At 38.0% G+C, this 20,824-nt stretch overlaps 1 protein-coding gene and 1 non-coding gene across 3 annotated transcripts in view; both read left to right on the top strand.

The window, feature by feature from the left end:
- RC3H2 (ring finger and CCCH-type domains 2) overlaps nucleotides 1–20,824 on the top strand; it is a 29,009-nt gene that overhangs the window by 2,417 nt on the left and 5,768 nt on the right. Inside the window, exons 2-20 of one of the 2 annotated variants that reach the window (XM_072352616.1) lie at nucleotides 5,232–5,528; nucleotides 6,942–7,059; nucleotides 7,498–7,731; nucleotides 8,346–8,521; nucleotides 9,551–9,751; nucleotides 10,128–10,260; nucleotides 10,515–10,633; nucleotides 10,999–11,111; nucleotides 11,730–12,038; nucleotides 12,747–12,961; nucleotides 14,046–14,473; nucleotides 14,910–15,080; nucleotides 16,199–16,354; nucleotides 17,729–17,942; nucleotides 18,104–18,188; nucleotides 18,614–18,695; nucleotides 19,070–19,204; nucleotides 19,703–19,810; nucleotides 20,526–20,674. In XM_072352616.1, the coding sequence (XP_072208717.1) occupies nucleotides 5,298–5,528; nucleotides 6,942–7,059; nucleotides 7,498–7,731; nucleotides 8,346–8,521; nucleotides 9,551–9,751; nucleotides 10,128–10,260; nucleotides 10,515–10,633; nucleotides 10,999–11,111; nucleotides 11,730–12,038; nucleotides 12,747–12,961; nucleotides 14,046–14,473; nucleotides 14,910–15,080; nucleotides 16,199–16,354; nucleotides 17,729–17,942; nucleotides 18,104–18,188; nucleotides 18,614–18,695; nucleotides 19,070–19,204; nucleotides 19,703–19,810; nucleotides 20,526–20,674 (3,377 nt within the window). In that variant the 5' untranslated portion in view covers nucleotides 5,232–5,297. The remainder of the gene's footprint in view (nucleotides 1–5,231; nucleotides 5,529–6,941; nucleotides 7,060–7,497; nucleotides 7,732–8,345; nucleotides 8,522–9,550; nucleotides 9,752–10,127; nucleotides 10,261–10,514; nucleotides 10,634–10,998; nucleotides 11,112–11,729; nucleotides 12,039–12,746; nucleotides 12,962–14,045; nucleotides 14,474–14,909; nucleotides 15,081–16,198; nucleotides 16,355–17,728; nucleotides 17,943–18,103; nucleotides 18,189–18,613; nucleotides 18,696–19,069; nucleotides 19,205–19,702; nucleotides 19,811–20,525; nucleotides 20,675–20,824) is intronic. The other variant, XM_072352617.1, reaches the window with a different exon arrangement.
- On the top strand, nucleotides 9,926–10,037 carry LOC140260624 (small nucleolar RNA SNORD90). The gene has a single exon (XR_011905583.1). It is a non-coding gene; the product is annotated as a small nucleolar RNA SNORD90 (small nucleolar RNA).

The raw sequence follows: 20,824 nt of genomic DNA, 5'->3' as shown, positions 1-20,824 counted from the left end.
AAGGTTTTAATTCCTGAAGAAGATTGCTGTCTTCTCCTTTAAAGCATCCAGTGGGTGTTTTGGCAAAACATAGTCTGGATAGAATTACGTATTCTAACATATCACTGAGTTTTTCTCTCGTTGATAACTTTTCTGGAATTTAAAGTAGGCTGCAGATATTCCCAGTGGCATGAATGTTTAGTGGCAAATAAAAGGATCGGAATATCACCTCTGATGGTCACTAAAGGCTCTCCTTACTATAGAACTTGATGTGTGATGTAAGGAGGTTCATATGTGACAGATATTGTGGATTGTAGAAATAATCAAGTCTGCTCTGTAAAGAGGATTTATTTTAATTTCAAGTCATCGTTGCTGAATGATGCAAAGCTGTTATGATTTCTAAGACTTTAATGAAGCTAGTTCTGTAAATGGTGGCTACTGAAGAGGAATGAATAAAGGATCCTAGCCGTTGCAGAGAGTACTTGAATACTTGCAATTTGATGACATGAGCCAGTCAGGATGCTTTCAGAACTGCATAACTTGAGAAGGAAGGCTTGGAAAAGTTACGTCTTCGCAAAGCAAACAAACATCTACTCTGCATAAATGACACATTATAATGGAGGTTGTTTAAAAAAAAAAGACGACACGATCTCTGCAGTCAGCATCAAGAGCATGTCAATATCAAGGACTCTTTAATTTAATCATTACATTGATTTTTTTAAGGTTTGTGGATTCAGTCCAAAGTGGACTGTACTGCCTCAGTTTGTAGAAGCTCTACATAACAAGTTGCCATACTTTTGTTTTATTTTTAAGACCTCATCTGTAGAGGAGCCTTTGAGCCCTATCAGAGTTGCTCCATTTTTCATTCTCTCACAAGATCTGTTAGCAAGCCTGTCCTTTGTATGAGCCTCACAAGGGAGCTGGCGAGGAGGCCTTAGTAGAGCAGGCCTGGCATGGAACCACTCGGCTGCTGCTTCTGTTCAGACATGCATCTGCTGCTGCTCTTCTCTTCCTGGGCAGTTGCTTCAGCCCTTGCTTTCTTTGGCAGGGGCTGATACTTGCACATCCCATGTCTTGATAATGACTCGTGTCCAGTGGTGTGCAGCTCTGATGGGGAAATGCTCTTCAACCTCATGTTGAACTTCTTTCAATTCAAAGAATAGAGTTGTTGTAGAATGACACACATTCTCACTGTGGTAATTGGGGCACCTAGCTGGGAAGGAGGTGCTGAATTTTTTCTCCCTTCCTCCAAGAATTGTGCCTTGATTTGGTCCAACAGCTGGTTAGTAAAAATGCACAAATGAACATTGCAAATGAGGGAAAATCCAAGTCATCTGCTTGGACAGGGGAAGATGAGGCTGAAGTCATCTTTGAGAGCTATTTAGTGCTTTTGTGTGGGAAACAGTTTCAACTGGGGAGTTTGAAATTGCCCCCATCTGTACCTGTGTGTGTGACAGCTGTTTTGGAAGGTGGAAATGTGGATATAAAGCATTAAAAAGGAATTAAATTTGTATCTCTGTGTGGGTGAGAAATATAGTTGGTGAATTAGGATGTAAGGCAACACCAGCCACTAACTGAAAAGCGTCCCTTTCTCTATTTTTGTGGCATGTTCTTGTACTTCTGATGTGGAGCAGTAAATGTCTCCTCCAGCTGTTAGGCCTCTGAGCTCTGGATATGAATGGATTTGAGAATGAAGCATTGTCAGCATTGTTTCCAGTTAGCTCTTCCAGACAGTGCGGGACTCGGCATTCTTTGCAGCACTCCAGAGCCTCTCCTTTCAGTTCAGTTCTGGCTGCCTTCAGGTTGGCAGACTGGGAAGGCAGGCAGAGCAAACAGGTAATTGCTGAGCCTGGCCAAGTTAACCTGCAAATTTGATCCTTTTTTCAAATACAAACATTAATGAAATGTGTCTGTATTTCAGATAAAAAGCATTTCTGTCTTGTTTACTAGAAAATGATCTGGAGGTTCCAAAGTTCCCATGGGAGAGGAAGACAGTCATAGAAGTGCCATGACTTGGATTAGTTGTACGCCGTGTCGTAGGTTTGGGTAGCTAAAAGTTAATGTAAAATAAGAACATCCAGATCTTACAGCTTCCATCATCCGAAAGTGGTACAGCTGCTCAATGAAGCCTCTGGGGCTTTTTTGCACCCACCCTCCTGTCCCTGCTTTGAGTTCCATCAAATGTCCTGGTCTGAAATAATAACAGGGAAGTCGGTGGCTGATCACTGGCACTAAACTCCCTTGCAACCATTTCTGCAGTGGGAAAATGTTACTGTATTGCGAACAAAATGACTCAACTCTGATATATTATGTAACTTGGAGGCTAGGCGGGTGTTCTTTAGTTTGTCATCTGAAATGCTGCTTTAATAGCAATACTATAAAATGTGTTGTAGCAATGGCATGTAAACAGACTTTACTAAAATATATACGTATGTGTAAAATTTGCAGTGTCTCACCAAACTCTTGTATGTTTGACCTGTTCCCAATCTGTGGGATGCTTCTGCTTTGGCAAGGAAAAGAAGCCTAGCATTATGTGTAGATATGGCATATTTAACAGACAGAACAGGTAGACAAAGGATAATTACAGCATTAAAGCATATTTTCCATTTAAAAACAAAACCCCAGTGGCTTCTTGTTTTTCTTTATTTTGTTTTCTTTCTTGTCTCTGTTCAGCTCAGAGCACTGGAGCAATTTGTTCCTCAGGAGCCCCTGAAATTCAGTGTTCCTGACAAAGAACAAGAGTTTGTTAAACATTTGGCTTATGCCTTCTGTAGGAGTCAGTGTGATGGGGAGGAGGAGGTGTGGTGCTCTCTTAAGGCACAGCAGTGGCAGGTAGCAGGTGTGGTGGCTTCCTCTTGTTGTGGCTGCCCAAAGCTTTGAGCTGAGAGCTTTCCTCAGCTGTGTGCCGATTTCATTAGACTTTTTCCTGACAAGAAATCTGGAAGTCAGCACATGCTGAGAAGAATCTATTTCTGATGAATAAATGTGTAGAGAGCTGTACAAATCAGTGATGCGCTCTTCTGTTTTGTTTCCTTCCTGTGCTGGTCAGGGAAACAACTGTTTTAGAAGCCTGTAGAGAGGTGGTGTTTGTTGCTTGTGTCTGTAGTATCTGTGCAGACTGCACGTGGGTACTGTCTGAGTTGGTATTCTTGCATTGGAGCTAGTTAATGAGCGCTTTGCTCTGAGGCTGCTGGTGACCAGCAGCATGCTGGCAGTGGGCTGTGCCTGTAGCAGCCTTCCCTTGCACCTTTCCCTTTGTGAGTCACGATGGCAGCGCTTCCTCGGGCAGCCTGGGCTGTGCAAAAAGGGGTGTAAAGCCCTGGGTTCTGGTCTTGGATCAGCACAGTGGTGGTGGCAGTACCTTGGTGTTCCAGGTACGCTGACAGGTGTTTCCTGCAAGGCTTTATGCCACAGTTCTGCCCAACCCTTGTCCTGCTGTTTGGGTAGGGAAGTTGAAGCAAGTGTCCTGAAGGATGTGATGGGATTCCTCATAGAGAAATAAAATGCCTTTTTGGGTACGTTGACTCATTTGTTTTTGCAATTACTTGTTTTGCTTTGGGATTTCAGTGGTTAAAAGATGAATCTAGCAATAGCAGATTAAAGAGGAGAATGTTTTTTCATCTCTGCAAGAGCTTTGACTGTGCTTTCAGATGAGCTGGATGAAAATCTCTTGTCCAGTACATGTGAACGTTGGAAGCACTGCCTCAGCAGCTTCATTCTTAAGGGACAGGTTCAACTTCCCGTTTGTTTTGTTTTATGTTTACTATGGGGTTTTGTTTTGGGGGGTGGGATTTCTGCAAAATATTGAGGAGTGCACTGAGATGGGGACATGTTGTACAAGTGTCCTGTTATTTAAAGGGCACTGAATGTTCATTGTGTTAAATAGAATTTCTAAACAGATGGCTGTAATTAACATAAAATACTAGAGCACCAAATAGACTTGATATGTGGATGTAATTATTTCAATGATCTGATACTTTAGCATTAATTACATGTTAGCACAGCCAACAGAGGGATCATAGTGAAGAGTTACTGAATTGAAGTGCAGGAGAGTGAGCAGAGCTTTCTCAAAACAATTACTTTTTTTCATAATTAGAAAAAAATAATAATAAATATATGTATATACACAGAAATGTGTCATTTAAATATCTAAATATTTGCATTCTAACAAGCTGCTAGGATAGGCTTGTCCGCAGCCTGTAAGTGAACTAACAGGTCTCCAGGTTGCATAGAAAGTCAACATTGCTGCACATTGCAGTGCAGGGTGGGGCTGTTCTGCTCTCAGGTGAATGTGGGTATGAGTCTTCCCCGAGTTTTGATGTAAATGGTTTCAGTGAACTTCCCAGGCACGTTATCTTTTTCATAGAACTTAAGTTATGTGAAATGCAGTGTATTTTAGAACAGTTGTTTGTTTTAATAGACAGATGTAAAAGACATGCATGATACATCTGAACAGAGAATTTTCAAGAGAAAATAGTAACAAACTGATTGAAGATACTGCTTGCTTTATCCTCAAAGTGTTATCCAAAATGCCGGGATTTTCAGTACATCCTTGTGTCAGATAGAGATGTGGAAAGCGAAACTGGGCAGAGCAATCTCTGCCCTGCTCAGGGAGGGAGAGGGAGTTCTGTGATTCTAAGAGAGTCACAGGATTATTAAGGTTGGAAAAGACCAACAAGATCATCTCATCCAACTGCATCACCACCGTGCTGCTACGCCGTGTCCTTAAAATAGCACTCATCTCTCATTATTAGTATCATTTTGTGATTCTCAGTAGAAATGGTTTAATTGAACCTGAATAAAAACTTCAGAAGGAAAGCATTGCTGTACTTCACTTCAAATGAAGTGAACGCAGGTAACATTTTGTGCCTTCCCCACAGGCCTAATCTATAACCAGAGTGTAGTCTTAGAGCTGTGAAAGGTTGAGTTGAGATGAGATGGGATGCTTACGCTCTTTCTGTGCCAATAAATGTCTTTCTTTTCCTACACTAAAGTTGTATTTAATCCTGCAAGAACAATTTTAATGCTATTTATTGTGAATATGTTCAAATTCAACTTATTGTAGCCTACAGTAATTTAGCTCATTAGCCTTTTTGTACAGTTATTAAACTATCAAAAAGTTGTGGTTTTGAGTACATTGATGAAAGCATTCAGTGTTAGTCTGTAAAACACTTAAATGGTATTTTTAAAAATTCAAACTCGTTCTAAATTACCAGAAAGCATGTATTAAATAATCTGTTATTCACTTACAGCTGCCAAAACGTAGCACAGTGAAATAATGGTCTTCTAGCCTGCTAAGCAACTGTCCAGCTTCCACAATGCCTGTGCAGGCAGCTCAGTGGACAGAATTTCTGTCCTGCCCAATCTGCTACAACGAGTTTGATGAGAATGTGCACAAACCCATCAGCTTAGGTTGCTCTCACACTGTCTGTAAGACCTGCCTGAACAAGCTTCATCGCAAGGCATGTCCTTTCGACCAGACTGCCATCAATACAGACATCGATGTGCTTCCTGTAAACTTTGCACTCCTCCAGTTAGTTGGAGCCCAGGTATGATTTAAACTGCTCTTTGTTTTGCCATCTCATGTTATTAACATTTATGTGCCAGTTACAATACTTGTGCTGATATTTTTCTCCCATTTGGTCTATGAAATGGCAAGGCTTTGACTTTGTAGTGTTTTAAAGTCCACATACACTACGAAAGGAACCATACCATTTTCAGGTCCGTTCACATCCCAAAAAATGGAAATACTTCCAAGTTGTGGGTAAATCCTGGTGTGAAAAGACTCCTGAAATGGGACTGGAGAAAAATGCTTGCTAGAAACTAGACAATCACCTGTGACAGTAGTCACTGGAAGAGCAGACCTGCAGATTGCACTTACGTACTGTACACTTTCTTGCAAGGGGTCTCACTTCTGCATGCCCTGTGTTCAAAGCAGCTAGCTGTTTAACTAAGTTGGAGAAATATGTCTAGTTTTTTAAAAATATGTATGATAGCTTTTCAGTTGTGTTTTCAGATACTGGCTAATCAGGCCAGGAATATTCCTTGTTCTGTCTCATAGCAGTGGCAAAACAGTGATTATATAATCAGTACTACGCTGTATGGAGACTAAATAAGTCTGTTCTCCTTATGCTGATTCATATGATTTTTCATAATACTCTGTCTACAACACCTGGATGATGCACTGATGATGCATTTACGTTTCTTTTTAACGTTTTATCACATGCTTAGCTGAAGCTATTGATAATAATACTATCTGTTAGTGTTTTTTCTTGATTTAATCCTTTTTCTTTTTTTTTTTTTCCCCGTGTCTGCCTTGATCTAATATTTGTTTTCCTGGGCTCTGAACTTCTATCAGTGTCTTTCAAACAATTGACCGTATTGTGACTAATGTTCCTTCTATTTTCGTAGTCTGACCTTGTCACTCCACTTTGAGTTCTTGCACCAAGTTAAGTTTGATAGTTCTTCTCTTTGAAGGCTTCAAAGTTCTTTGTATGCCTTTGTCTGTATGCTTAAATTATTTAACTTTGTTTTTGACTTTTTCATGTTATGTTCTTGCCAGTTGTAAGGCAACTTCACTTGTTTCTCTATAGTAAATCGTGTTGGTCTTGTAAGTGATCATCCTTACAAATCTTGTGTTTTTAAACTATCTTTTAACTACATTCTCCATCAGGTCTTGGTTATTGCTTTTTTTCTTTTTTTTAATCCTACTTTTGTTCTTAATGTGTTGAGTACTAACAAAAATAATCTTTCATTTGTGGTACTTGTCTTTAGTCTTTTCTGTTACTCCTTATTACGTTCCACACAACTTAGATGGGTCCTGTCTTTATCTTCCCTAAGAAGCATTGCACATCTGCAGTGTTATGTAATTATCGTAGCGATGTTGGTGCCATCATAGGCTTATCATGTAGGTCAGATGGGTACATACAATTTTTTTTTCACCTTCTCGTTGCATTTTTTAGGTACCTGATCATCAGACAGTAAAGTTGAGTAATGTAGGAGAGAACAAACATTATGAAGTAGCAAAGAAATGTGTTGAGGATTTGGCGCTCTACTTAAAGCCATTAAGTGGAGGAAAAGGTAAGTTTCCACTAAACAGTGGAACTTTGGTACAGCAGTTTTGGTGTACTTTTAACAGCACTGTAGTTTTAAGCACTGATTTTAGACATCAGTGGGCTAATTCTCTTGTTTTTGCAATAACATTTTCTCCCGTGTCTTATTCACACTCATGACAATTGATTCTAGTTTTCAAGTTTACAAATACTTTTTTAATATTTGATATTCCCATGGGACTAACTTCTTTCTAAAGCTGATCTTTCCTCGAAGGATGAGTTTGATGTTAATTTAAGACTAATTAAGGTTATTTTTGCTAATGAGTTACCCAGAATTGCCCAAGAGAAATGATGATACCTGTGATTAGAATTCAAGTCCTAGAGACATACTGTTGTACATTCGTTTTCTCTACCTAGATTAATTTGTCCAATTAAAAGCAATAGTTTTTTCTCTCTTTCTTTGAAGGTGTTGCTAGCTTGAATCAGAGTGCACTGAGCCGTCCAATGCAAAGGAAGCTTGTGACACTGGTGAATTGTCAGCTGGTAGAGGAAGAGGGTCGAGTTAGAGCTATGAGAGCAGCTCGATCACTGGGCGAGAGAACCGTTACGGAATTGATCTTGCAGCACCAAAATCCTCAGCAGCTTTCTGCCAATCTTTGGGCTGCTGTCAGGGCACGAGGATGTCAGTTTCTAGGACCAGGTATGGTACCTGCAGAATCTGCAACATGTACATATAAATGTATCTTAACACATACAAAAAAAATCTTGGACGCTTTTTCTGTGCAGTTGAAAGTGCCATGATGTCTATTTTTCAACTTCATATGAGAAAGAGAGGGAGGAGAAAAAAGACTACATGGTAGTAAAATCTCCTTTCTTAAAAGGTTGGGGTTTGTTGTTTTTTGTTTTGTCTTCAGTGATGGCTGATGGAAATTATGAAGAATTGATTCAGAACTGCTGGCAAAGAAACATGGATAAATCAGCTTTCTTCACAGCCTGCTATGCAGTGTGACTGTAACACAGGCTGGTTGTACCCCTGCCTCAGATCAGAATTTGACTCTAAAGTGCAAATTTATCTTGTTTATACTTAAGCTGTAAATACAATCCATGAACTAATTTTAGATACTCCTGAAGTAGCACATTTCTTAAAATATGTTCACAAAGTTGTTTTTTTTTTTTAATTTTGATTAGTGAAGTAAAAATAAGGAATTGTGTTCAGGATGATTCATACATTTCTGCATATGGTGTTAATACATGATAGCCATGTTGTTTTCTGGCAACATATTTCTATTCCTTTCTTGTTTTTGTGTGCTAAAGCTATGCAAGAGGAGGCACTGAAACTTGTATTACTGGCACTGGAAGATGGCTCCGCACTCTCAAGAAAAGTTCTGGTACTTTTTGTGGTGCAAAGGCTAGAACCAAGATTTCCTCAGGCCTCTAAAACAAGCATTGGTCACGTTGTGCAGCTACTGTATAGAGCATCATGCTTTAAGGTAAAATATCAGAATTTGAAGTTTGTTACTTTGAACAAGTGCAGTTCCAAGGAGCCTTTCTTAGAATTAATCTTTTATATGTAAAATGTTATATAAATTCTTTTTCAATACATTCAAATGGCGTAGACTGTACAGTGAAAAATTGATGTGAAGTTATCTGATATTTAAAGATCCCTGTAAAAGGAACAAGTGGTCATGTGTTGATTGGAATCAACTTTGTAATTACTTCTCATTACTAATTGTTGTCTATCAGCTGGAAATTTCTCTCTCCTGAGAGGGGCATGAAATGTAACTCTATAGGCACTCCTCGCCTGCTACAGGAAGAAATAAAATGGTTTGTCATAATTGTTTTTGACCTTATGTGGATTCATACAAGTAGGTCTGGCCAGGTGTGTCAGACTGGCCTGGATGCTCTCAAAGCTTGAAGTCCAATTCTGGAGACAGTTTCTGGAATACTGTAATCCTGGGTGCTTCCGTGGTGACCGTAATATCTAATATATCATGATGTCACAAAACAAAAACTATGAGACGTCTTATACTCTTTTATGGCAAATGTCTTAAATAAGAGTTCACTTAACATTTATAGTGGAGAATATTTACCAGGGAGGCCAAGTTTTCCACCTTTGTGAATCACTTCAATCAATTTGAGAGGCTTCCTCTTTACGTAATCTTCTAGCATTGGGCAGCAAAAGCTACTGGAAGAACTGCTGAATATCTGACTGTATCAGATAACTGCTTTGTATGCTTTGTGACTTAAGCAAATCTGATTGCTTGGTTGTTAGTAGTGGAGTTGATATCACAGTTTAGCACTAGTGATCCTGTTAAGACTTGAAGAGCTGGCTGTTCTGCCTTTGTGCTGCTAATTAAAGTGGATGAGTAAATGGGGGGGGGGGGAAAGCAAAGAAAGTAAATAATCTGTTAAATATCAAGAAGAAATATGCTTTTGCATTTTGTTCTATGTAGCTTTTTTTTTTCTGACAGATTGGAGGTTTCTTGTTAAAGGCATGTTTATGCATCATTGTTCATTAGGTCACTAAAAGGGATGAAGATTCTTCTCTGATGCAACTTAAAGAAGAGTTTCGGAGTTACGAGGCTTTGCGGAGAGAACACGATGCCCAAATTGTTCACATTGCCATGGAAGCAGGACTTCGAATATCACCAGAACAGTGGTCTTCCCTTCTTTATGGTGACTTGGCACATAAATCTCACATGCAATCCATTATTGACAAGGTTCGTCAAAGGGCTGGTTTTAGTACCTTTTGGTATTTGACTCTTCAGTGGTATAATAAAAGTCCAATAATTTCTTCAGTTATCTTTTTGTCTTTAGTTGTATCAAATATTAAGTAAAACCAGAAGGAAAGCTTTTCCCCACTGCAGTATATTCTTCATGTGAAGGCATATTGTTTTTCAGTAGTTTGTGTCTTATGATGAAGCTTCATAGGGCAGATTCTGAGCTGAGAAACGAAATTTCTCTCCACTGATACTTGTTGTATGCCATCTGAAGACACTTTATGTTGCATGTAAGAGACGATGCAATGGAAATCTTCTTAAAATTGACACTTCACAGTTGTAGGATGAAGTGCACTAACACTCAGTTTACTTTCAGCTCCAATCTCCAGAGTCTTTTGCAAAGAGCGTGCAAGAATTGACGATCGTCTTGCAGCGCACAGGTGATCCTGCAAACTTAAACAGGCTGAGACCTCATTTAGAGCTCCTGGCAAACATAGACCCAAATCCAGGTAAGCAAGCAAAGTTGTTGTTTTGTTTTATTTTTTAAAATCACATCATCAATGTCAAAGTGAAGTAAATTGTATAAGATGATAATTTCCATCACTGATTTCAAAATTCCAGTTAAAGTAGTGCTATCGCAAAATCTTCTTCAGGATTTTCTGAGCTGTACCATTGTCCTCGATGTTTTAGAAGAAATTCTCTTATTTATGATTCCTTGGAAATTATTGATGATGACAAACCTGCTTTTAATGATTTTTTTTAGATGCAGCATCTCCAACATGGGAGCAGCTGGAAAATGCAATGGTGGCTGTAAAGACGGTGGTACATGGGCTGGTGGATTTCATTCAGAATTACAGTAGAAAAGGCCACGAAACTCCACAGGTTACTATATTTCTTCATTGTGTGATATGTCTTAATGTACACTTACTGCAATATGCAGTTCTTAAGAATTACTGTTATTAATTAATTACTGAAATATTTATGGCCTTTTTCTGTGGAATAATCAATAATACTGTTATCTGCTGCATTCTAGTTTTGAAAACAACATTTTCAAATATGGAATACAGCAGGGCTACATACATTGAGATCCATACAAAGGCATAGTGTCTAGCTCACCAACAAGCATTTCCTTAGTTTTCTGATGAAAGACAGTTAAAAATATCTTGAATATGTTTGTGTGCATATTTTAAGCCTATTTTTGTGTTTTTGTTTGTAAATGGAATATCTTCTATTTGTGTTTTTTTAAGCCACAACCAAATAGCAAATACAAAACAAGTATGTGCCGAGACCTTCGACAGCAAGGGGGATGTCCAAGAGGAACCAACTGTACGTTTGCTCATTCTCAGGAAGAGCTTGAAAAGTGAGTATTAGAGATTTTCAGTTTAAATCTGAGCAGTTACCTTAGAACTTTAAAAATAGTTTCTGAGTTGTGTTTATTCTTTCTGAACAATTCATTAATATCTTGAAATTACAGCTCCAACGTGAAGTTGAAGGTTCAGTAAAGAAACTTCTATCAACTAATTCCAATTCTGTTTTTTTGTTGTTTGTTTTTTTTTTACCTATATGGTGTAAAGTTTTCTTTTCTGAAACAGATTATAGGCTTAGTGTCTGTTAGAGATTGGATATACCACTCACAGGAGAGAAACTGTTTATTATATTTTAATTGACTAAGGAATAAACTGAGTTATTTAGATAATATGTAACATATGTATTCTTTAATCTGTTTTCACCCAGTTCTCTTTCCAAAGGACTGCACATGCAGATGTTCCACAGGAGATGATCTTTGGTCACAAGGAGGGTACTGATGTTCTACTTAAGTTATGCTGAACTGTTGAAAATAGACAGCAGTGTGAAGTCATGTAATTTTTTGCTATCATGTTCCTCTCCAATCTCTTACTAGTTTTACAATTACATTAAACTGCACAAGAAGCACTTCTTAAATCATCTGCCTTTTGTGTGTTTGCATGTTTGTTTGTAGATATCGCTTGAGGAACAAAAAAATCAGTGCAACAGTGAGAACATTCCCCCTTCTAAATAAAGTTGGCGTTAATAGCACCGTCTCAACCACTACAGGAAGCGTAATTTCTGTCATAGGAAGCCCTGAAGCAACAGGGAAGATGGTGCCAAGTACTAATGGAATAGCTAATCTAGAAAGTGGTGTTCCCCAATTGATCCCTCGCTGTGCAGACACCTCCTTAAGAGCTTTGGAGAATACCAAGAAGGCAGGGAAGAGTGGAGCCAATGGACAGAATGTTTCTGGATCCCCTACAGAATCACTACCTGAAAAGTAGGTAACATTTTTTCATACGAATAGCAAAGCACAACATTAGATTATAAAAGCAGACAAGTTTGAATCACAAATCATAGATATTGAATTCTGGTCCTGCTGTGCAGTTGTTGCTGTTTCTCACTGGCTGCAGACTTGTGAACTATCATTATACAAAATTTAGATCTAAGTTGTCAGAGCCAGCACCAATTGTTTTAGCTGCTAAATAGTTCCACATGATATAAAAGTGTAAATTTCTCCCTGTGTCTTCCATTTTACTGATATCTAACTTAGTATTTGGTTATTGCATAAAACAAAAAGCCTGCATTCAAAAATAGATGTTTCCTGGAAGCAAGAAGAGGACGTGTTATATTTTTAACAAGAAAAATTCCTTTAATCCTAGAAACCTTCCACTTTGGGGATTTTTCCCTTAAAATTGTTTTGGTACTATTCCATGAAGCGCTGATTATCTAAATTTTTCAAACCGTTTGTCTTTGCTAGAATACATTTGCAAGTGTTATGTAAGGTTGCAAGTATATCACAAAACATATATATAAGCTTTTGAGTTCTCTTACAAGAAAGTCTGAGACTAAATAATTTGGGGTGCTTAAATTCTAGAGGAAGTAACTTTACCCAAATTTTTGCACTACATACACGTGTGAACATGTAGAGATGGTTAACCAAAATACATAAAGATCTGTTTAATGATTTCTTGTTAATCCTTTTCAGTAAAATTGGTTCTCCACCCAAGACTCCTGTAAGCCAGGCAGCAGCTACCTCAGCTGGTCCCCCTAATATTGGAACAGAAGTGAATTCTGTGCCTCCAAAATCCAGCCAATTTGTTCCCAGAGTACCTGTTTACCCTCCACATTCTGATAACGTTCAGTATTTCCAAGATCCCAGAACTCAGCTGTCATATGAAGTTCCACAGTACCCACAGACAGGTGAGTACAAGACACTGTCATGAGTAGGTTTGAATTTTCATCCAGATATGCCTGCATGTTTTGTAGTTAGAAATAACTTATATTTTAGTTTTATGGATTTTTTTTTTTTTATTTAAAGACCATCTGAACCTTCACTCAGTATAATACTGTCTTCCATCCCTGATGGCAGGGACCAGTAGTCAGCTCCTATTACCAATGGTTCTCACCTTTGATTGCTATATATTATGCGGCTTGTACCTCAGTATACAGAATTTGAACCGCATGATCTCCCATCTACTTTTTCCTTTGTTACACTGGATTGCATTTCATTTGGCTTGCTCATCTCATGCTCTGTCCATGGAGGATATCCACGGACAAGATTAATCTTGTCCATATTCATCCCTAGATGAACATTGAGCATTCAGTAAGCAAGAGAAATACAGTATTGCATTATGTATTCTTAGGAGAAATTTTTTCATGCTCTAGGTATTCAGAGTCCTGAAGGAGAAGTGTTTTCATGTACTGTGAGACTCTTTGTACTTGCTTAGATGTTTTTGAAAGATTTCAGTTATGTTTTTAGGTTTGGTGTGCATATTTATATTCAAACTATTAGGAGTTTGCTCTGGCATCAGATTATTCACAAGTGATCAGAAGAAATGACAGAGGTGTTCAGACAGCTCTTTCCAATGAGGAGTGAACAAAGTGTGAAACTGTCATTTAGAAACCTTTGAAATTGCTTTTTTTTTTTTTAGTAATATAGTTTCCTATTTTAGAGGTGTTATTTTACCTTCATGTATAAAGACATGTTTAAAATGTTTACTTCAGTTACATACATAGTTAAATCATACTGTATGGGAGCAGTGGCAGTGAAGCTATGTTCTCCAAATTGGGTCAAGCTGATAAAGAATCACTGCTACATCTGCAAATATGGTTGACATATATAAATTTTATTCCAGAGAGGCTATGGGACTGATAGTGAGATTTTAGAACTGTGCTGCACTTCATTCTCAAAAGATACGTAACCCCACTGGTTTCAGTTATAGAAGGTGTAAAATTCTGTGTTATTTGTGATCACATGAAATATACCTTTTTCTGATTTTTCAAGGATACTATCCACCACCTCCAACAGTACCAGCTGGCGTGGCTCCCTGTGTTCCTCGCTTTGTGAGGTCCAATAATGTTCCAGAATCCTCCCTCCCACCTGCTTCCGTGCCATATGCCGATCATTACAGTACGTTTCCACCTCGAGATCGACTGAGTTCTCCTTACCAACCTCCTCCTCCTCAGCCGTATGGACCAGTTCCTCCTGTCCCTTCTGGAATGTATGCTCCAGTTTATGACAGCAGGCGCATCTGGCGCCCACAGATGTACCCACGGGATGATATTATCAGGAGCAATTCTTTACCTCCTATGGATGTGATGCACTCATCTGTCTATCAGACATCTTTACGTGAGAGATACAACTCTTTGGATGGGTACTACTCTGTTGCTTGTCAACCTCCAAATGAGCAGAGGACTGTGCCTTTACCAAGGGTAAGTGAAAGCCAGACAGGAAGGAGGGATTAAGTCTTAATTCTGAAAGTTGTTACTGAAAAGGTGATAAATAATTAGTATTTAGACCTATTCTGTTTTGTTAGGTTTACAGAGGCCAATAAATGTGTCCCAAACAAAGTCTTTTTCTAACTGAATAAAATGGGCCTGTAATGTTGATTACTATTATCTGGATTAGGACCAGAACCTTTCTGCCTCTTGGATTTCTGCATGTGTTGTTTGAATGAACTATATATTTAAGATTTGAGTTATTATATGTGAACCAGGTTCTCTTCCAAATCCTTGCAAGATTCTTCTAATGATATTAGTGGAAGACTACAGACCCAAGGGAGTGTGTTTTCTAAGTGTGCGCCCTGCAAGTATTCACCTTCTGGTGAGAGTATGATAGGATTAACAGTCTTGTATTTGTTATTGCTAGGAGCCTTGTGGTCATTTGAAGTCTGGGTATGATGAACAATTACGACGGAAGCCAGAACAATGGGCACAGTATCACACACAGAAAACTCCTCTTGTATCATCAACCCTTCCTATGGCAACACCATCTCCAACGCCACCTTCTCCTCTCTTCAGTGTAGATTTCAACACAGAGGTGGGGAACTTTATTTTCCCTTCCTGTTTCTGTAAGATTCCACTTAATATCTCTCGTAAAGATTTTCCACCTGCCACTTGTTCAAAAAATGATTTTAGTCTTTTAGTAAGAAGAGAGTAGTATCTAACTGCAAATGCATTCAATTTGTAGTAAACTGATTGTAAACGTGATTTCTGAAAAAAACTTGAAGTGAGGAAGTGATTCATTTTACCCGCACTAAAGGAAGCATAACTCCATTGAACTTTCTTTCTGAACCTCCTCAATTATTTTGTGGTTTTTTTTTGTTTTTTGGGGGTTTTTTTGTTTTTTCAAAATAGGGAATGACAGTTTTTTTTCCACCAAGATGGACCATTTCCTTTATGTTCCAGTTGGCATCATAGCATGATGAGTAGACTAAATCAACCTTATCGTGGAGAATAAACACCTCTTAAAAATGACAAAATACTTCGGTAGAACAACTCTGTAAACAATAATGGAAATTTAATAGATAGGAACTGTTTGCTTTGAAGAGGAAAAAGAAACAAAACAATAATGATGCAGTGTGTATTTTTTTGTTACTTAAGTGCATCCAAGAGATTCTTGAGAACTACCGTACCAAATGCTCTTTGTAGATTGACAGTTTCATTGTTGACATTTGAGGTGTTACATGGCAATTATTCAGAATAGGTTTTGCAAGGTGTATAAACCTGAATTGAGTGCATTCAAAGTATATCAGGTTTTGAGTCTTAATTCATGTTGAAGCGTTCTGTATCACTCTTCTGTCACTGGCTTCTACCTTAAATAAAAATGCATGACGTCCTCTGAATTACTGCAGGTAGTTGCATGAAGAAACCTGCCACTAGTATAGCAACACTGATTTCAGCCTCTTATCTTGACAAGTCAGACAGTTATTTGTACTGGGAAAGCCTTGACCACTGACAACTGTACTACTAGTTTAAAATCTGTTTGTGACTTGGTTTATGGTTTCCCCCAAGTCAAGTCTTGGTACAGTTCCTTGATTCACTTTGAGGATGTTATGATTAGATAGCAGTAAATTGTTTTGTTTTTGTTTTTTTCACATTTTAAGACTGAATTCCCTTTTTGTATTATTTACTTTCTATTTATTCCCTTTTCTGTAGTTCTCTGAGAGTGTCAGTGATTTGAGTGGAACTAAATTTGAGGAAGATCATCTCTCTCACTATTCACCATGGTCTTGCGGCACTATTGGCTCTTGTATAAATGCTATCGACTCAGAGCCCAAGGATGTGATTGCCAATTCAAATGCCGTGTTAATGGTAGGGGCTTTCTGCATGTTACCTCATTTATGTAATGATACTTACATGCTAAAGTATCTTCTGTTTGATAAATTTTGAGTTTTTTGTGTTTTTTTTTTTTAATTGATAGCTAATATTTTTGATATTTTAGTTCAGAGTAGCCCATCCCATATGAAATTGTTTAGCATATCTCTTTTTAGTCATTATAAACTCATTTTACATCTGTGGCAGGATGTAATGCAAGGAATAAAATTGTCAGACATCTGAAATGACCATTTAATAACATGTCTCTGTAAATCAAACTAGTAGTCAAAATGTTTTGAGTAGGTGGCTTGGAAGTAGATAAGACTTACTAATTTTTGAATCTGCTTTTTAACTGTTGGAGTGATGGGATAAAGGCCTTTTGACTTCTCAATCCCATCTCTCTCACTCATCATAAGCGTTTTTGTGTACATGTGTATTTACAGTTTGAGGGATTTAAAATATTAGTCTCAGAATATGTTGCACAGACAGGACTGACTAGTTGGTACTGTCATTGTGGCCATTCCAGAGCAGGTGTTTCCATTGCAGAAACACATTTCTTATTTGGTTCAAGTGAAGTCATCCATGCTGTATGAATGAATTACTGGCCTTTTCGGGATTCTAAGACTTACTGTGCTCCTGTTGTTTCAGTGAATCTTTTAAAGTTTATCCTAAGAGCAGTGTACACTTTTCTGAAATGACACGAAGAAAGCTGAAATACTGTGGGCTCAGGATAATTAGCATGAATTTGATGTTGGCTGCTTCATATTCCAAGTATCAGAGTTATTTTCCTAGGCTACACCTCTTATTTCATTGGAAGGCACATTCTCCTCCAGTAACAGTTCAATGCCAAGGAATCTATGGAGGGGAAGAAACATAACTTAATGATAAAATAATCATTTGTTTTCCATAAGGAGGAAAAAAAGTACTTTGAGAAACAAAAAATGCGACATGAATCATGGCACACACCTTGCCTTTGGAGGGGTGAGAGCTCGTGATTTTAGAGATTTTCTGACATGTAACATAGCAGATCTTTTTCACATTCTCTGAAAGAAGCGAAACAAAGTCTCATCACTTCTCAAGCCTTTTTGATACTATCTTCAGATATAGGAGATACTACTGAAGGACCTTGAAGCATCCTGGAGTTCTTTTTTGTCTGGAGGCACTAGAATGGAGAAGCAAAATTATTTCTTCTAATGCTGACAATAGCGTTAAAAGGCAGTAGTTAAATCATTGTGGCCCATCTTGTCTCTTAGTTGAACAGATTTTCAGCATTGTATTCAGCAACAATGATCAGAAAGTCATTGGCATATTGAGTCATCCGAATGACCTCAAACAAGTCCATTTATCTCTTTCTGTTTCCTGAATATGTAGGATTTGGACAGCGGGGATGTTAAAAGGAGAGTGCATTTATTTGAAACTCAGAGAAGGGCAAAGGAAGAGGATCCTATAATCCCATTTAGTGATGGACCGATCATTTCCAAGTGGGGTGCAATCTCCAGGTCATCCCGCACGGGTTATCACACAACAGATCCAATTCAGGCCACTGCTTCCCAAGGAAGTGCAACTAAGCCCATCAGTGTATCAGGTACAAGTACAGGCTTCATACTGACAATGCAGTGTATATCATTAGCATTTCATCCAGTTTATACTTAATACAGCAATGGAAGTGAGAATAATTAAAAATACCTGTATGCCCCACCTTTTAAGAATGTAGAAGGTAATTAATTGTATTTTAAATTGTTGCAGATTATGTTCCTTATGTTAATGCTGTTGACTCAAGATGGAGTTCTTATGGCTCAGATTCAGCTTCATCAGCACGTTATGCAGAACGGTATGGACTTCCTATGTTTTCTGTAGCTTCAAAATCCTGAATGCTGTTAAAACAAACAAAAAACTCCCAATAGACTTTAATTTTAAAATAATGGACTTTTCTGTCCACTGTAGAGCCTTGGAAAACCTGTCTTAAAATGAATGGGAGTCAGGTACTGCCAATCTGTCTCGCCCAAACCTGTGATCTTGAGTAGTTTCTCAGGTGTTTTCTTGTCGAACCTCATCTGTATTTAAAACAAAGATGTTTACTTCATATAATGCCCTGGGACACTGTTAGTATGCCCCTCGTCCCTTGCCTTGAAGAGCTTGTTACCTTAGTCACCTAGATTGTCCAAAAAATTAATGATAGGCCAACAGTCCTGTCAGATCCTTTGCTTTAGAATATTTGTTTTAAATTCCTGATTTTTACCTTTTTTTCTCTCAAAGGGACAGATTTGTAGTTACAGATTTGTCTGGTCACAGAAAGCATTCCAGCACTGGAGATCTATTAAGTATTGAATTACAGCAGGTAAGATCAGATAAACCACATACTTAAATATCATTAAATTAGTTTTCTTAGTATAATCTGTAGAAAGAAGTAATATTAATAAAATGATCAGTGAGTTACCGAGACATCCATACCAGAACGCTTTTTATGATTCATAAAGACAGCTTGTATGAGCTGCTCCATTGACATCAGTAAGGCTGTTTTTGGTAGAAAAAAGTGGGCTTGGTAAATGTCAGCAAATGCAGGACAGAACAGATGTTGGACATTTAAAGAATGCGCAGTTATACATCTGATGAGGGAGCTGTTCTTTTTGTGACCTGAGTTCTATTGCTGTTTGCCAAAACGTAGTTTAAGTGTAGCTGTAGGTAATTGATCTGTTGTTTGTTTTTCCATAGGCCAAAAGTAACTCATTATTACTTCAGAGAGAGGCAAATGCACTAGCCATGCAACAGAAGTGGAATTCTCTAGATGAAGGCAGTCGACTTACCTTAAATCTTTTAAGCAAGGAAATTGATTTGAGGAATGGTGAGGTAAAGCAAGGGGTGATTGGGATGAAACAAATCTTTGAGATTTATATGCACACAGATGCATTTTTAATTCTGATATTACAAAATAACTTGTAAAACATTTGCTGCAAGTTAAGTTGCTGTTGTTGTTGCACCTGGACTGGCTGTTCTGCTACTCCAAGCATACCTCTAGAAAGTGGAAATGTAACCATCCATTTCAGTGTGAACCTTGCTCTTTGCTCTACTTGTGTGCGTTAAAAATCTAAACCTTAATGAAATCTTCAGAAATTTCCATTCTGATAGTCATTTTCTCTTTCCGTACTTCACTATTAGATTTTGCTGTGTATTCTCTTTTGTCTATACCTGAAGTTCTATTTGTGTTTTGTATCATTTAGCTCTTTTTTGTCATACAAATGTTGTGTCCTAGAAACATACCTTCTGTTTTCATTTTAATACATGACTGTAGTGGGAAGCACGTGAAAAGCCAACTTGATATTAACAGAAAGTATTTCATTTTTTCAGACTGATTATAGTGAAGACTGTGCCGATACAAAGCCAGATCGAGACATTGAATTGGAGCTGTCTGCCCTTGATACAGATGAACCTGATGGGCAGGGTGAACAAATAGAAGTAAGTTCCAAAATGTGTGTCTAAGTGAGATCCTTTGATTAATTATTAAAGAACTTCTAACATTTTTCTTTATAAACTTAGTAAATTATGTTAATAGCAAAGCCTTTTGTCTTACTTTTTGTAGTGATATCGAGCATTTCTCTTATTTTAACACCAGGGGTCTCATTTCTTATTCAGATACCTGGCTGCTGACACTACCTGAGTGCTAAGCTGCTGGAGTTCCCTGTAATTTCAAACAGTTGGTTAGCATGAAATCTAGATTTAAGTCGTGATTTTATCAGGAATCTGCTTCTTCTCATGTCAGCGTTAAAGCTGTGAGAAGATGGAGATGCTTAAAGAGCTTCTGAGATGTCTGGTGAGGAGGTCATACCTACAGCTAGGGAGCTTCTTGAAAAGGTTTTGTTTGCATTTCAATTCTTTTAGGAATTCACAATTTATAGCATATTAATTTAAAAAAAAAAAAACAAACCAACAACAAAAACCCACAAAACTGTGTTAAAGATATCTGATGAGATAAACAGAAGTGAAGCATCATGGGCTCTCCTATAGCAAAATGCAACAGATATTCTAATCATATGATGTAAGAATAAGGAGATTGTTATGATGTGGAATATTGACAGCAACATTACAAAACCGTGACAGAGATATAGGAGAGTATAACAGGAGAATGTAAGACTAGTAGCAACATGATAGCATTTTTCCTTCTCTCCTATAGGAGATCCTGGATATACAGCTAGGTATCAGTTCTCAAGATGATCAGCTGCTCAATGGAACAACTGTAGAGAATGGGCATCCGCTAAAGCAGCACCAGAAAGAATCTATGGAACAGAAGAGACAAAGTTTAGGTGAAGACCTTGTGATTCTGTGAGTGTTAGACAAAACAGCAGTGTCTGCCAGTATTAGACAAACAGAAGCAGCAAAATAGTTGTGTGTTTAAGGATGAACTGCGCACCTATTCATTCAGACCTGGGTTAGACATCTGCATTGCGTATATGTGGTGAAGTGAGAAGAACC

The sequence above is a fragment of the Excalfactoria chinensis genome, chromosome 18 (assembly GCF_039878825.1).
Source record: "Excalfactoria chinensis isolate bCotChi1 chromosome 18, bCotChi1.hap2, whole genome shotgun sequence".
Classification (NCBI taxonomy): domain Eukaryota; kingdom Metazoa; phylum Chordata; class Aves; order Galliformes; family Phasianidae; genus Excalfactoria; species Excalfactoria chinensis.
This window is presented reverse-complemented; position numbering and strand designations above follow the sequence as displayed.